At 43.6% G+C, this 16,457-nt stretch overlaps 1 protein-coding gene across 1 annotated transcript in view; it reads right to left on the minus strand.

Moving 5' to 3' along the window:
* The window catches only part of IRAK2 (interleukin 1 receptor associated kinase 2), a 41,215-nt gene extending 30,663 nt beyond the window's left edge, over positions 1–10,552 (minus strand). The window contains exons 1-2 of the mRNA XM_043976425.1: positions 9,724–10,552; positions 5,676–5,858 (exon numbers count right to left, since the gene is read on the minus strand). Coding sequence (XP_043832360.1) covers positions 5,676–5,858; positions 9,724–9,871 — 331 coding nt within the window. The 5' untranslated portion in view covers positions 9,872–10,552. The remainder of the gene's footprint in view (positions 1–5,675; positions 5,859–9,723) is intronic.
* Between the last annotated feature and the right edge of the window lie 5,905 nt (positions 10,553–16,457).

Genomic DNA, 16,457 nt, shown 5'->3' on the forward strand with positions numbered 1-16,457 from the left:
AGAACTGACAATGACCAGAATAACTTGGGGTTGGGTAGAAAGGATTAAGGAGGTGGCCACCATTGCTTCCTTCCCTGGCTTTTCCATGCTGAGGACACTTTGGAATTTCCCAGGGTAACCTGCCTGGCTGAATACTTCTCTTCCCCTCTGCCAACAAAGGACAGACAAAATGACATCAAGTTTACTTTCTTTCAGTGGTGACTCATGGTTCTGCTAAGGAAAAAAAAAAAACTCCTCCCAGGAACAATGGGTCCAAAGTACCTGTCTCACGCTCGAATATGATTGGTCCCAACTCAAAATTCTCAACAGTCACATCCTGGCTCTGCCTGGGCACTAGGCTTCAATTGTTGGTATTTGGCCACCTTCAGGGCAGTCAACTAATCTTTAGCGTTCTTTCCACTACATTTATCTAATTCCCACAACTCTTTGGGTCTCTTAATGCAAATGATAATATCCCTATTTTGCAAAACAGAAAACAGAGACTAAGAGAAGTTAAGGCCATTTATCTGTAAAGCGCTTAGCAGAGTACCTGGCACATAGTAGATGCTATTATACATGTTAGATATTATTATTATTATTATTGCTCAATACACATTTAGCCTGTGAATGAGATAGAATTAGAACTCAGACTCTATGTCTAATGTGTTTTTTAATCTTTTGTTTTATTTTAAAATTAAGAAGCATTTTTCTCTTTCTCTCCTACCCACTACACAATTTAAGAGAAAAAGAAAGGGGCGGTTAGGTGGCGCAGTGGATAGAGCACCGGCCCTGGAGTCAGGAGTACTTGGGTTCAAATCCAGCCTCAGACACTTAACACTTACTAGCTGTGTGACCCTGGGCAAGTTACTTAACCTCAATTTCCTCACTAAAAAAAAAAAAAAGAGAGAGAAAGAAAGAAGGAAAACAAAGCCCTTGTAATAAATATGCATAGTTAAGCAAAACAATTCCCTATATTGGCCATATTTGAAAATGTCTATCTTATTCTGCAGCCTGAGTCCAACCCTCTCTGTCAGGAGGTGGGCAGCAGGCCACCTCCTCATCCCTCTGAAATCATAGTTTGTCATTGTATTGTTCAGAGTTATGTCTTTCAAAGTTGTCTGCTTTACAATGTTAGTTTTTATTGTCAAAATTTCTTCTCTTAGTTTGCTCACTCCAATCTGCCTCAGTTCATATAAGTTTTTCAGGGTTTCTCTGAAATTATCCCTTTCTTCGTTTCTCATGGCACAATAGTATTCCATCACATTAATATGCTATAATTTGTTCACCATTTCCCAATCGATGGGCACCCCTTTAGTTTCCATTTCTTTGCCACTACAAAAAAAAAGCTACTATAGATATTTTTGTTCATATGGATCATTTTCTTCTTTTTTTAAAACTCTTTGGGATATAGGCCTACTAGTGCTATGTTCAGGTCAAAGGGTATACATGGTTCCAAATTGCTCTTCTGAATGGCTGGACCAGTTTCAGTCCACCAAGCAGGCATTAATGTGCTTAATTTTCTGCAGCCCTACCAACATTTGTCATGTTATACATACATAACCTCTCAAATGTGGGCAAGCCAAGAAATGAATTGGAGACATATGCAAAGACCATACCCCAAGACTAAAACTAAACACCTTCACCAGAAATGAGCCGAGATAGGGGAGAGATATAGCCAGCTCTCTGAGAGGTAACCGGAGCTTAGCACTTTCTCCAAGTGGCCTCTGGTGTTAAGTGAAGTACATAAGCACCAGAATGAGTGTGAGAATTCCCAGAAATTAGTCCTCAGCGTGGAACAGATCAGGCACATGGCCAGTGGCCTCCCCTGGGTAGCTGGAATCTTGAACGAGGATGTACTACTGCTTGACAGAGGGTGTTTTTCCTCCATACAAGTTTGGAAGCTAGCAGGTCTTCATGGTCAGAACTCATGACCCCCAGTATCTGTGCTTCCTCAGAAGGATTCTAGTAGGAAGGCAGTTGAGCTTTGGGAGCCCTTTAAGGAGACCCACCAGAGAACAGCAAATGGAGGCAAGGAGAAAACCGAGTTTCTCTCTTTCCCTTGACTTGATTATGACCTTGTGAATTTCAAAAGGTCAGAAGGCCTGGACTTCTTATCTTACCTCATCTATTCCTGGTTATCTTTTCTTAGCAGTGCTCCAGGACCCCAGGGGCTGACTTACATAGGATAGAGAGATCTAGGACAGGCAATTTTGGGATTCTACAAGGTCACTGACCCCTGGAGCCCAGAATACACCTCCTGAGGCCTGGATAAGGACACCATAAAAGGAGAAAAGGATTTCATCCAAGCAAAGCAGTGAGTTAACCCTTTACCACAAGTGCTTTCTAATTAGCTTGAGTCCACATTACCACAAACTACTTACATTATGTGCATGCACTTGTGGGAGAGCATGACTTTTAAGAGATGGCCTTGCCATGTGGTATTAGCAAACCTTTTTCCAAAAGATTATTAAATTTGGCTGGCTGATAATGATTAAGATACATGTAGGGGGCAGCTAGGTGGCACAGTGGATAGAGCACTGGCCTTGGATTCAGGAGTACCTGAGTTCAAATCCGGCCTCAGACACTTAACACTTACTAGCTGTGTGACCCTGGGCAAGTCACTTAACCCCAATTGCCTCACTAAAAAAAAAAAAAAGATACATGCAGGACGGCAGTTTATGAAGGACAGTACTAGAGAAGCCAGTTCTAACCACTCCCACCCCCACCCCGGGTTCCTCCTAGAGCACACTGAGGGGAGAAGTTATTGACCAGTGTGTGGGCACCTGCCAGTCCATTGTCACTGGGAGTTGGGAAGTAGTGCTGAAGGAGGTGCTACACTTCCCATGTGTGATTGGTCAGCCTCAGAACAGCACAATCTCCATGAAGGTGATGAGGCTGTCCCCTCCCCGCCCCCCCAAATCCTACATGGCCTTTAAGACTCAGCTCCAATGACCCCCACTCCATGGAGTCTCCCCTGACGCTCTGGTCAGAAACGACCTTTCTTTCCGGTACCTTGATTAGACCTTTCCTGCCTTTCCAGCCTCCATGCACCCTAGTTCCCCTACAGACACCGCAGTCCACAACACTGGCCTCCTTGCTGCTGCTCAGACACTACACTTCACCCACAAAGCAGGTAACTTGATGAACAGGGTGCAGCACTGGGAGTCGGTAAAAGGCCTGAGTTCTTTTCCTCAGCCACTTATTAGCTTGGTGACCTAGAGCAAGTCACTTAGCCACTATTTGTTTCAGTTTCCTCAGCTATAAAATGGAAGTAGTAAAATCAAAGTGGATAGACCACCCAGCCTGGAGCCAGGAAAAACCTGAGTTTAAATCTGACCTCAGACATTTATTAGCTATGTGACCCTGAGCAAGTCACTTATCCCTGTCTGCCTCAGTTTCCTCATCTGTCAAATAAGCTGGAGAAGGAAATGGCAAACCACCCCTGTATCTTTGCCAAGAAATCCCCAAATGGGGTCACAAAGAGTCAGACATGACTGAAATGACTAAACAACAACTCTACCAACCTCCTAGGGTTGTTATGAGGATAAAATGGGATAATATTTGTTACGAAAAAAAAAAACTTTAAAAACTTTTTAACACTATTATTTTTATCTCCTAACTCTGGACATTTTCATTAGCTTTTACTCAAGCCTGGAATTCTCTCCCTCCTCATCTCCAGCATTTTTCCTGTTATACCATGGTACCAATATCCATATTAGTATGTAATCTTAGACCATACCCCTTCCCTCTCTGAATCTGCCTTTATTTCAATTCAAAGCATTAACCAGCTTGAGACAGTATGAGTTGTTGTTCTTCAGTTGCTTCAGCCCTTTCTGACTCTTTGTGATCCTATTTGGGGTTTTCTTGGCAAAGATACTGGGGTGGTTTGACATTTCCTTCTCCAGCTCATTTTACAAAGGAAGAAACTGAGGCCAACAGGGTTAACTGGCTTGCCCAGGTTAATACACTCTTGGTAAAGTTGTAAACTGATTCAAACATTCTCTAGAGCAGTTTGGAACTATAGCCAAAGGACTTAAAACCATACATATTCTTTGACCTAGCAACACCACTACTAGGTTAGTACCCTAAAAGAGATTATTTTTAAAAAGTTAAATTCTAAATTGGTGTGATGCCCATCAATTGGGGAATGGTTGAACAAATTGTGGGATGAGATTAGGATGTATTGTGCTGTAAGAAATGATGAGCAGGATGCTATCAGAAGGACTTATGGAAAATGAAATACATCTACAGAGAAAGAATTGATGGTATCTCAATACAGATTGAAGTATATTTTTGTTCATTCTATTGTGGAAATGTTTTGCACAACTGCACATGTATAACTTATACTGAGTTGCCTGAGTTCTTGAGGAGAGGTGGGGAGGGAGGAAGAAAATCTGGAACACAAAGTTTTAAAAAATTGATATGAAAATTTGTTTTTACATGTAACTTGGGGAAAATTCTAAATAAATAAATAAAACACTCAAGACTTGCCCAGGGTTACACAGCTACTAAGTGTCTGAGGCAGAGTTTAAACTCAGGTCTTCCTGACTCTAGGCTAAGCAGTCTAACCACTTTGATATTTACTACTCCCATTTGACAGTTGAGGAAACTGAGACAAATGTTGTGGAAATGTCATCTGCATTTATTTTTCATAGTGAAAGAGAAAGAGCATAAAAGGCTAACTTCGGCATCAAAGTGCCTGCTTTCCATCCCAGCTCTGCCACCCACTAGTTCTGTGACCTTGTACTCATGGGAGTAGTGATGTCTGTAAAATTAAGGGCTTAGATCAGAAAGCTCTTTAAGAGACTTTTTGGCCAAAATCCAGTGAAATTACTATTATACTTTCATTTATAATCAGCTAACAGGGAGAAAAAGTTCCCTTAGAATGAAATTTTGCCCTCAGAAAGGAAATGTCTTCTCCCCTCGTCAAGAAGAAATCTGGAAATGCTGTTAAGCGTTATACAGTCAGAAGAGGGATCAGTCACAAATCAGAAGAGGGATCAGTCACAAACAGGAAACTGGAAAGGTCTGAAAATTTCCTAAGGGGATTTTGGCTGCTGGCCTGCTGGCTGTACCTTCAATAAAGCCCTTCTTATTCATCCAGTCAAAAGCCCCTCTTGAGACTACCCTCCCTCTCTGAGGAAGTACTCAAATCAGACCTCTGGCGGCAGAGCTAAATACTGGGGAAAAGTTGGATTCAAGAGGATACCAAAGGCTAAAAAGTTGGCTCCTCACATTCTGAATGGGGACAAAATGACCAGGAAAATGGAAAGAGGCAACCTGTGGCCAAGGTCTCTACTTCTCTCTGGTCCTGGCAGATGACAGGCGAAGGCCAGACACAGAGCTTGTGACCCTATACCTAACCCAAACTTTGCAACGAGGTACTATAAGCATCTCATAAAAGAAAAAGAAAAACATTCAGACTTCTTTTCTGGTAGGAAGGGAGAGCCAAAACATGTTGAGTGCGGATCCTGCTGATGGGGGGTGGGGTGGGGGAGGGCACCGGGGAGCAGACACTAACCCTGGTGATGTGGAAGAGATAACTGTATATCAGTGTGAGTGGTGATGCTGAAGATGAAGAAGATGGCCCTGTGTACCTTGGGAAGGGGAACTGTTGATAAGGGACAGACCCAAGTCACACTCAGCCACAGCACGAGGAAGCCTGTCAGGATGGAGCAGGGGCAGCTGTTACTTACAGTCCAGGATGACTTGGGCCGCTCGGTAGAGCTGGAGTCGATGCAAGAGGTCCAGGAGCTGCTGCACTGTGGCCTGTCTCATCCCCCACCACCACAGCAGTTCCCGGGTGATGCTGACACCTTGAATTCTCTCCATGGACTTGATCTTCCTCAGCTGGGTCTGGTCAGTTATCACGTAAGACGCTGAACAGCAAACAGAGCATTCCCAATCAGTCATGTAGAATGGCCTTTATCTAGATATCTGAACAGGGCTGATCTTAGCCAGAGATAGACTAGGTAGCTGCCTGCATGGTTTGCTAGGGAGGGCAGTGTAAGTCATCTCTCTTACCCCGCCCAGCAGATTGCCACAGAGCCTGAAACAAACACCATTTGGATTTCTTTATCTGGGTTAAGCTGCTAGATCTCTAGGAGATCAAATATACCATCACCCATCACCAGCACTTTCTCTGGGAGACCTCCTTCCATTTACACCATGCATGCCTTATATGCACTTAAGTCGTTCCCATGGTGTTCCCCGTATTAGGAGGTGAGCTCCTTGAGGGCAGAGTGTTTTTGCCTTTCTTTGCATCCCTAGAGCTCAGTACAGAGCCTACAGCTCCCTGTGATGTCCTTTTTTTTTTCTTTGAGAATTTTTTTAATTTAGCACAGTAGTAAACTTAATAAATGTTGGTTGGATATTTGTTATGGGTTTTGTGTTTATTGCCTTTTCAAGGAATGGGTAAGGAAGAGGGGAGAGGGAGATAATTCAGAACTCAAAGTTAAAATAAAATGAATTAAAATTAAAATGAATTTTTATAATATTGATTGATTCATTTATTGCATCCACAGAGCAACATCTAGAATGGATAAAAAAAACCCTTCAAACTTGAGCTGTCAGCACATGGTAGAGGGAGGAAAGGGGGAAGATAAGTCAATTTCCTAGTCTGTAGGCTGGAGTTGAGGGAGATCTCCTCATCACCCCCAGTAGACACCTGTTGAGAGCTTCCTAGGTGTCATTATTTTTATTTTTTTTTTTTAGTGAGGCAGTGGGGGTTAAGTGACTTGCCCAGGGTCACACAGCTAGTAAGTGTTAAGTGTCTGAGGCCGGATTTGAACTCAGGTCCTCCTGACTCCAGGGCCGGCGCTCTATCCACTGCGCCACCTAGCTGCCCCCCTAGGTGTCATTATAAAGTGTCAGTCACCGTGCTAAGTGCTAGGGATACAAACAAAGGTAAAAACAACTTGGTCCTTCCCCTCAAGCTGCTCATCATCGCCCACCTACTTCTAGCCTCCCTTGAGATTTCTAGGGGCAGCTAGGTGGCGCAGTGGATAGAGCCCTGGAGTCAGGAGGACCTGAGTTCAAATCCAGCCTCAGACACTTGATACTTACTGGCTGGGTGACCCTGGGCAAGTCACTTAACTCCAATTGCCTCACCAAAAAAAAAAAAAAAAGAAGATTTCTTATAGGGCCCTCAGAAATCCTCCAGTGTGACCCCCTCTGCTTTTCAGAGGACTGTGCTGGAGGCCCAAACAGGCAGAGTGGGATGTTCAAGATGCTATGAATTAATAGTCAGTCCTAACCCCCTGACCGGCACTCTGTCCTTAATGCCTCACTTCCTTAATAGCTTGAGAAGTGGGTTAAAAGAAATCCAGGGACACTAGGCATGTGTAGGTCAGTTGAGACACAATGTGTTCCTCTTAAGATGCTTGGCCTTGGGGTAGCTAGGTGGCACAGTGGATAAAGCACTGGCCCTAGATTCAGGAGGACCTGAGTTCAAATCTGGCCTCAGACACTTGACACTTACTAGCTGTGTGACCCTGGGCAAGTCACTTAACCCTCACTGCCCCACAAACACACACACACACACACACACACACACACAAAAGAAGAACCTTGGTCTTCATTTTGGGCAGATTTTACCCAGTCCTGTGATGATGTATGGTAAATTTCTATCAGCAGGATGGTGTTTGGGGACTTGTAGTGACTCAGGTAGCTAAACTGGTAAACTGTGATTCTTGACACCTCATTTCTCCTTCCCATGATCTGAATGATTTCCTCATTCCTCCTGGGTGGACTTGATGCCTGAGGAGCACTGGAAGTAGGAGTGGCAGCTGTAAAAGTTACCCACAACTTTAGAAGCAGCCAGCATTAGCCTCCTCAGCATGGACTCCTTTCCTGAGCCAGGCAGCTTTCCGGACTGGCGTGATTTCAGGAGCATGAAGAAATCCCCAACTGCCCTTCTCCTCGACACACAAGATAAGACTTCATCTTGTGCTCACCATTTTCATGAGGATAAACCACTCATTAAACCATCGTGAGTAGTTTTCTCCTCAGTAGGAATCAATGTCCACTGTACTTCGCTGAGAGCAAGTTTTTAATGAGGAGAATAACAGGGTCTGTGGCGGTGGCGGTGGTAGGGAGGTTGGCTTGGAGCAAAAACAGATAAGGGCACCAGAAGGTGGGCTTTGCAGAGGCAGCCACGGTGAGGATCTGGATTAGAATTCTGGTTCTGCTATTTACATAAAAGAAAAAAACTGCTTTCCAAATAGAATAACCATAGCCAGCATTTGTACAGCTCTTTATCTCACTTTAGTCTCACCACAATGACAGGAGGTTAGGTGCTACTATGATTCCCATTTTACAGATGAGGAAACTGAGGCAAGTGGGGGTTCCATGAGTTGCCCAGGGTCCCACAGTAGTAAGCGTCTGAGGCAGGATTCAAACTAAGGTGTTAAGTACCTACATCTTCACCAGGTCCTAAGGTGGTTTCTCTTCCTGTAAGGCTGAGATTCAATTCCCCAGCGCCCCTAGATCTAATTTATTTCCCAGCATCCTTAAGGAGACAGCACAGAGATGGACACGTTGACCAGTGCCATCTCCATAGACAAAGAAGGGCAGCATTTTATACACCAGCATCCCTTTTCCTTCCGCTCACCGCGAATACAAAGGAGTCAGACCAGATAACCGATTTTTCAGCACCTATCACTAAGAAACATGTTTAGTAACTAATACCATAGCATCATTACCCCATGACACTTCTTTTTCTTGGATCGGACCTGTGACTTTACCAAGTAGGGAATGCCCAGAGGAGGAAATCCTCACTGCCAAGGAAGTTGGCATCTTCCCTTCAACTAATACAAGTGAATGATGATGCTGTCAGCCGGCATTTCTGTAAAGTACTTGACCTGTATTACCTCTTTTGAGGGTCACACTGGCCCTGTCAGGTGCGCTATTACCATCATCCCAATTTTAGAAATGGACAAACTGAGAAGTTAAGTGGCTTGAGCAAAAGTCACACAACTGAGTAGGAAGTGTCTACGGTAGGCTCTGAACTCAAGTCAGGTCTGACACTCTCCACCATGGTGCAGAGGTACCTGCCTTAAACAGCTTGCCCTGCTTCATCTGGACAGCAAGTACGGGAGGCAAGACTTGTCCTTAGCTTCTGCTGACCATACATCATGTTCTAGCAGAAACTTGTTTCCACGGCTATGTCCATCATTAGACAGGCTAAGAAATCACACGACGTCACAGATGAAAGAGACGCAAGAAACCATCCAGTCTGACCTCACACTATAGAGGAGCAAAAGTTAAGGAGCCAGACTTCCTGACTCCCGTTCTGAAGTGCTGTCCATTATACGGGGAACAAGTGAAAAATAGAGCTCAGGAGCAAAAGGCAGAATTCTACTTAAACAAGAAAAAGGAGAGCTTAGAGGGAAGCGGCAAGTGTCCTGAGTCACAAAGGCAAAGGACCTGAGTTCAGATCCCAGCTCTGGCACGGACCACCTGTGTGACCTGGGGGGAAGTTCTTTCCCCAACTCTCTTGGCCTCAGATTCCTCCTTTTCTCTCTCTGTGGAAGATTCCATTTCCTTCTCTGTAAAATAAAAGGGTTGGGCTAGACCATCACCCAGACCCCTTCCAACTCTACATCTTATGTTCCCAGAGAGAGACAGGTCATGCTCTCTTGGATGAGCCCACTGTACCCCACCAGCCCAGCCATTCCTAGGGTTCCTGTCTTCCTAAGCCTCCAGTCTTCTCAGAGACCCCAGCCCCCTTCATACTGCTCTCACCAAATTGCATCCAGTCCCATTCACTCAGGCTGTCCATCTTGTGGCAGAAGTCCTCCAGTACCCAAGAAGGGAGCTGATAGATATATTGGGAAGTCCTGGGGCTCCGGAGAGCAGGTGGGAGTGGCAGCAGAGGGGATTGCAAAGCCATTTTCCCTGCTTCCAGTAGTTTACAGTCTGCTACGGTCAAGGTTCTTTCCTCTCCCTGGCCATCAGTTTCCTGGGCCCTCAGATGTGTTCTCTCCTCCCAGGAAAAGCAACTGAACAGCTCCTGGGCTAATGTAACCCCTCCTTGTAGGGGAAGGACCCAAACAGGGTGTCCCCTTTGTTAACAGCAAGGCATTGGGCTTTCTGCGGTCTGGTACAAGTTCCCACTTGTCAACAGGATGTCTGCTAAGTTTCAGCCCAATATGAGTCACACAGTGGCGGACACCAACCAAGCCTCTGGACTCAGGGGAGGAGCCCTAGGGGGAAGGACTATTTGGTAACTAGCTGCAATTTTCCAGGAAGTTGGGCTGAACTGAGCTAGTGTAGGGTGAGCTGGACTGAGCAACACTGCCACTAAGCTGTACCTGAGAGCAATGACATGATAGTTCTAGCCAAGGCTTCACTGCCTGGGGAATTAAAACGATGAGCTTGAAAGATGGAAGGAATCAGAGACTACTTACTAGCTTGAAGACTGCACAAGTTAGGACTTCTTAAGGTCTCAATTTCTTTTGCTCTCAAGCCAGGCTCTTAACCTATCTCCTCTGTTTTAAGGAAATGACTGGAATAACCTAAGCAGAGTACTTTGAAAAATACAAATTATCATACAGCCCATGGCCATCATTTAGGGACAATAAAACTTGGAGCGGCTAGGTGGCACAGTGGATAAAGCGCCGGCCCTGGATTCAGGAGGACCTGAGTTCAAATCCGGCCTCAGACATTTGACACTAGCTGTGTGACCTTGGGCAAGTCACTTAACCCTCATTGCCCCACCCAAATACACACACACACACACACACACACACACACAAACTGAAGACCAAAGAAATTGAGTGATCCCCCCATCCCAAGGACAAAGTAAATAAGTAGAATACCTGAGGCTTCAAGTTCAATTGAACAGGGGCTCAGAGTCTTAGCAAAGTGATTTGATTTATGCCAAAATGGGATTTGCAGAGTTGAAAGGGACATTAGGATATCATTCATTTCTTTTTTATTATTTTTTGGTGAGGCAACTGGGGGTCAAGTGTCTGAGGCTGGATTTGAACTCAGGTCCTCCTGAATCCAGGGCTGGTGCTCTCTCCACTGCACCACCTAGCTGCCCCGAGATATCATTTAAATAGGACCTTTCATTTTAACAATGATAAACCTGAATCCAAGGGAGGTTGCTTACAAGTAAATAGAAGAAAAGCCAAGAATCAAACAGAAATCATTTGACTCCAAATCCAGGGCTTGTCTACACCACACAGGACAACCTCTGTGACTAAGCTTTTGTCCTCAATTGGAAAGAAATATGCGATCATAGATAAGTCCTATGTTGTGGGAAGGTACCTGCAGCTTTATGCTGAATGTGCAAGGAAGAAACAGAAAACAGATATTATAGTAGTTGGTTCCTATGAAGATAAAAGCAAAGACTGGGAAGAGAACTGAGGGTAAGAAGGAGAGACTTTAGGGTTAATCAAGAGCAAGGAGTTAGGGGAAGCAGAGAATCCTAGAACCATCTGACTTGAACAAGGATGGAATATCTCATATATCATTAAGTTCTGATTAATCAACCAATGAACCGTAAAGTGGTAGCATTACTCAGATTTGCACTGGTAACTGCCATTAGGCTAGAACAAATGACCATATTTTATATAAGCAAAAAATTGTAATTTCAATACATGTGACTACTTCATTAGATTCATTATCTGAGACTTAACTGTAACAAAATATGCAGGGGCAGCTAGGTGGCACAGTGGATAGAGCACCAGCCCTGGAGTCAGGAGGACCTGAGTTCAAATCCAGCCTCAGACACTTGACACTTACCAGCTGTGTGACCCTGGGCAAGTCACTTAACCCCAATTGTCTCACCCAAAAAAAAAAAAAAGCAAAATATCCATAGCAGTACCATGTGGGAGCAAAACTGAAAAAACTAACTAAAAAAAAAGGTGTCCATAGATTGGGAAATGGCTAAATTGTGGTTCATAAATGTAATGGAATATTTTTTTTTTAAGTGAGGCAATTGGGGTTAAGTGACTTGCCCAGGGTCACACAGCTAGTAAGTGTTAAGTGTCTGAGGCCAGATTTGAACTCAGGTCCTCCTGACTCCAGGGCTGGTGCTCTATCCACTGCACCACCTAGCTGCCCCTGGAATATTCTTTTACACAAACAACAAAGAATATAAAGCATTTAGAGAAAAAAAGTATGTTTTATGTATGAAGTGATGCACTTCACTCTGCATCTGTCCACTCATTTCAACTTCACAGAACGAGCTGCCCCCTTCCCTTTTTTGTCTTCCTCTACTTGATTGTAAGCTCCTTGAGGGTAGGAACTGTCTTTTGTGGGTTTGTTTGGTTTTTTTGTTGTCATTGTTTTGTTTGGGTTTTTTTTGGGGGGGGGCAATGAGGGTTAAGTGACTTGCCCATGGTCACACAGCTAGTATCAAGTGTCTGAGGTCAAATTTGAACTCAGGTCCTCCTGAATATGGATGAAGAAACACACTTTTCACAGGCCCTGGAGTCAGGAGGACCTGAGTTCAAATCTGACCTCGGACATTTGACACTTACCAGCTGTGTGACCCTGGGCAAATCACTTAACCCCAATTGCCTCACCAAAAAAAAAAACCCAAAAACCAAAACCACACATTTTCTTCCTCATGGAAGATGGAAGGCTATGGGTACAGAGTGTTGCGTGCACTGTCAGATGAGGTCATTATTTTGTTGGTCAGTTCTGCCTTAATGTTTTTATTCGTTTCAAGAGAAGGTTCCACTGAAAGAGCAAGAACATCCTGTGAAATAACTAATACATAAAAACTAAAAGGCATCAATAAAAAATCATCAAAATAAAAATAATTCACTGTCCAGGGTTGAAGAAATTCTGGGCATAGTCAGTCATGTAACTTTTTTTTTTTTGGCAGGGCAATTGGGGTTAAGTGACTTGCCCAGGGTCACACAGCTAGTAAGTGTTAAGTGTCTGAGGCTGGATTTGAACTCTGGTACTCCTGAATCCAGGGCCAGTGCTCTATCTACTGTGCCATCTAGCTGCCCCGGTCATGTAACATTTAAGCACCTATTATGTGCCTGGCACACGATGCCAGAGCAAATGCCTAGGAAATTACTTGTTTCCTCCATGATAAAGGGAAGGAGACACCCTTTGAGGCCTGGAGACAAAGCAAGATGGCACCAACAAAAGTCAGATTTAGGAATCTGACTGAACCAAGCTGGATTCTGCAAGTAAGCTATGTACTTACGATTGGCTATGTTTTATAGTACCCGCATCCTGAGATTTCTCCCCATGCAGTAAAGAACTTGCACTCTAGGTGTTGGGATGAGTATGACTGATTTGAGTAACATTTCCAAAGAGCAACGGGGTAGGCGAATAGAATACAGCCTACATTTCTGGGTCATGGGACAAAATCAGCAACCACGGAAGGTTATTTTGAGAGGAGCAATCTTAAGAGTTTTGCCACTGAAACTTCAATTTAACTACTGCATATCTTGGAGGATGCATCTTAAAGTTTTTCCTAGAGATAATACTCCGAGTCAATAAACATTTTTAAAGCACCTATGATGAATCAGGCACCATACTAAGTGCTAGGGATACAAAAAGAAAAAGACAGTCCCAGCACTCAAAATTACAATCTAATGTGGAAAGACAGAACACAAAAGAAAGCTAGAAAAGAGGGTGATGGTAGGGAAAGAGGTCACTTGGCATGAGGAAATAATAGATAAGTTTAACAAAATTCCTAGATGAGTACAGCCAGAGAAGCCAAAATAAGTGTAGCTGGGTGGGAAATGAGACATCTGACCTGTTCCATCCCCTTAAATGGAAGATGAGGAGTTCTTGGCTCCACCCTCCAATAAGAGGAGCAGCAAGTGCTGATGAGGTGAGTAACAAGGCTGATTGGATTTTGCAAAATGATGAGGAAATCATCTGAAAATGAGTGCAGTTGGGTGGGAAATGAGGTGATATCTGAGATGTCTGTTGTCCCCACTCCTTAAATGGAAGTTGAGAAGTTTATGGTGATCTGTGGTTTCTTTTGATTGGCAAAAACAAAACAAAACCAAAACCACTACTAGACATGGCCAATGTGGGAATTTGCTTTGCTTGACTGCATATTTTTTTTGTTTTGGGTTTTTGAGGGGTTTGGGGTTTTTTTGAAGGCAATGAAAGTTAAGTGACTTGCCCAGGGTCATACAGCTAATAAGCGGCAGTGTCTGAGGCTGGATTTGAACTCAGGTCCTCCTGAATCCAGGGCTGGTGCTTTATCCACTGCGCCACCTTGCTGCCCCCTTGACTGCATATTTTTTACAAAGGTTTTCTCTTTTTTTCTTACCTGGGGATGAGGGGAAACTAAAGATAAAAGGACAGAAAAAGAAAAAAAAAAGTCACTGAAGTTTTGGGGTTTTTTTTGGTGAGGCAGTTGGGGTTAAGTGACTTGCCCAGGGTCACACAGCTAGTTAAGTGTCAAGTGTCTGAGGCTGGATTTGAACTCAGGTCCTCCTGAATCCAGGGCCAGTCCTCTATCCACTGCGCCACCTAGCTGCCCCGAAGTATTTTTGTAATGCACAGAAGAGAACACAACATACCTAGTAAGTATGACAGCTTTGAAAGTTAAATGTCAAAGTTTTTACATATCTCAAGAGAAAAGGAAGCTCTACCTAATGGAGATTTGTAGTTGAGGGTATCTCCTCCTCTACTCTGTCTATGGATATGTTCATTTTATTTGGTGTTAAGATCAGAACCAAAAAAAAATCTGAAAAATAGTAACTTTAAAAAATGCACTTCCAAGTGTTGGCAAGAACATTCTAAATTCTGGAGGCAGCTAGGTGGCACAGTGGATAAAGCACTGGCCCTGGATTCAGGACCTGAGTTCAAATCCAGCCTCAGAATCCTGCCTTAGGCACTTAGTAGCACTCACTTTCCTGCTCAGTAAAATGAGGATAATAATAACACCTACCTCCAGTTATAAGATGAAATGATATAATATTTAAAGGACTTATAAATACTAGCTATAATTCTGAGGAGACTCTAGTTATCACCTGGGGGCAGAAGGTAGCAAAGTGGATGGAATGCAAGGCCTGGAGTTGGGAAGATCCGAGTAAAAATCTACCATCAGACACTTATTTACTGTGTGACCCTGGGCAAATCACTTAACCCAGTTTGCCTCCATTTCCTCATTTGTAAAATGAGCTGGAGAAGGAAATGGCAAACCATTCTAATTATCTGCCAAGAAAACCCCAAATAGGGCCATGAAGAGTTACTTGGACAGTACCAAAATGATCAAAGATATGACCCATAACTAAATTTTGTTTTAGAGATTTCCCTGGAGTTGGGGGTTTTTTGGTTTTGTTTTTTTTTGCCAGGGCAATGAGGGTTAAGTGACTTGCCCAGGGTCACACAGCTAGTAAGTGTCAAGTGTCTGAGGTCACATTTGAACTCAGGTCCTCCTGAATCCAGGGCCAATGCTCTATCCATTTGGAGTTGTTTTGAGATTGAAGGATTGAGCCAAAAATATTGGCATTAGGACCTCAAGATTAAACATACATTAAGGCTAAAGCCCCTGGTTGGAACTTTCTGGATCAGAGGGACACACACATGATCTTTTCAAATTAGGGTCATCAAGGTGTTGTACTGAGCACTGGACTTGAAGAAAAAACACCCAAGTCCTAATCCTACCTCAGACATTTACTAAATGTGTAATATTGGGTAATTTCCTCATCTGTTAAATGATGATAACAGCACCTACCTTAAAGGGGTACAACAAACACCATTGCAATTTCTACCTCCACAACATCTCTCACAACCAACCTTTTCTCACTAATCACATGGGCACCATGATGGGTAAAGCCATCTTCACCTAAAACCTCAGCCATTTTCAATTAAGCAGCATTTGTTTGAGGGCAGCTAGGTGGCACAGTGGATAGAGCACCGACCCTGGATTCAGGACTTGGGTTCAAATCCAGCCTCAGACACTTGACACTCACTAGTTATGTGACCCTTGGCAAGTCACTTAAACCTCACTGCCCCCCCTACCCCCCAACCATACAGTCAAACAAAACAACTTCCTCCACTGTGGCCCTATTCTGCATCTTTAGTCCTCTGGAATCATGGATTGCCATTGTATTTATAATTGTTAACGAGAGAACTTTTTCCAAAAAAATTGCTGCAAAGATTTTTTTCCTCCAGTTAACTGTTTCCCTTCTAATTTTAACTACATTGATTTTGCTTATGAAAAAAAAATTACTCTATGTAGTGAAAATTGTCCATTTTATCTTCTGTTATTGGGATCTTCCCAATCTCATTTGGTCATGACCTCTTCCCCTGTGTATGCTGTGAAACTCATTTCTTCTACATTGACAACCTCAGGCTCAGTCTCCCAGAGGCAGGTCAAGTACATCTCACCCTTGCCGTTCTAGGGGATATCCTGAGGATTTTGAGGGTTTCTCTTCTCTAATGCCACTTATTTATTCTGTTTCTCTCTACCCTTCCCTCTATCCTTACCCTCCCCACCCTGTCACGCCAGTTCCATTTAACCACTTAACATCATTTAG

The sequence above is a fragment of the Dromiciops gliroides genome, chromosome 1 (assembly GCF_019393635.1).
Source record: "Dromiciops gliroides isolate mDroGli1 chromosome 1, mDroGli1.pri, whole genome shotgun sequence".
Lineage (NCBI taxonomy): Eukaryota > Metazoa > Chordata > Mammalia > Microbiotheria > Microbiotheriidae > Dromiciops > Dromiciops gliroides.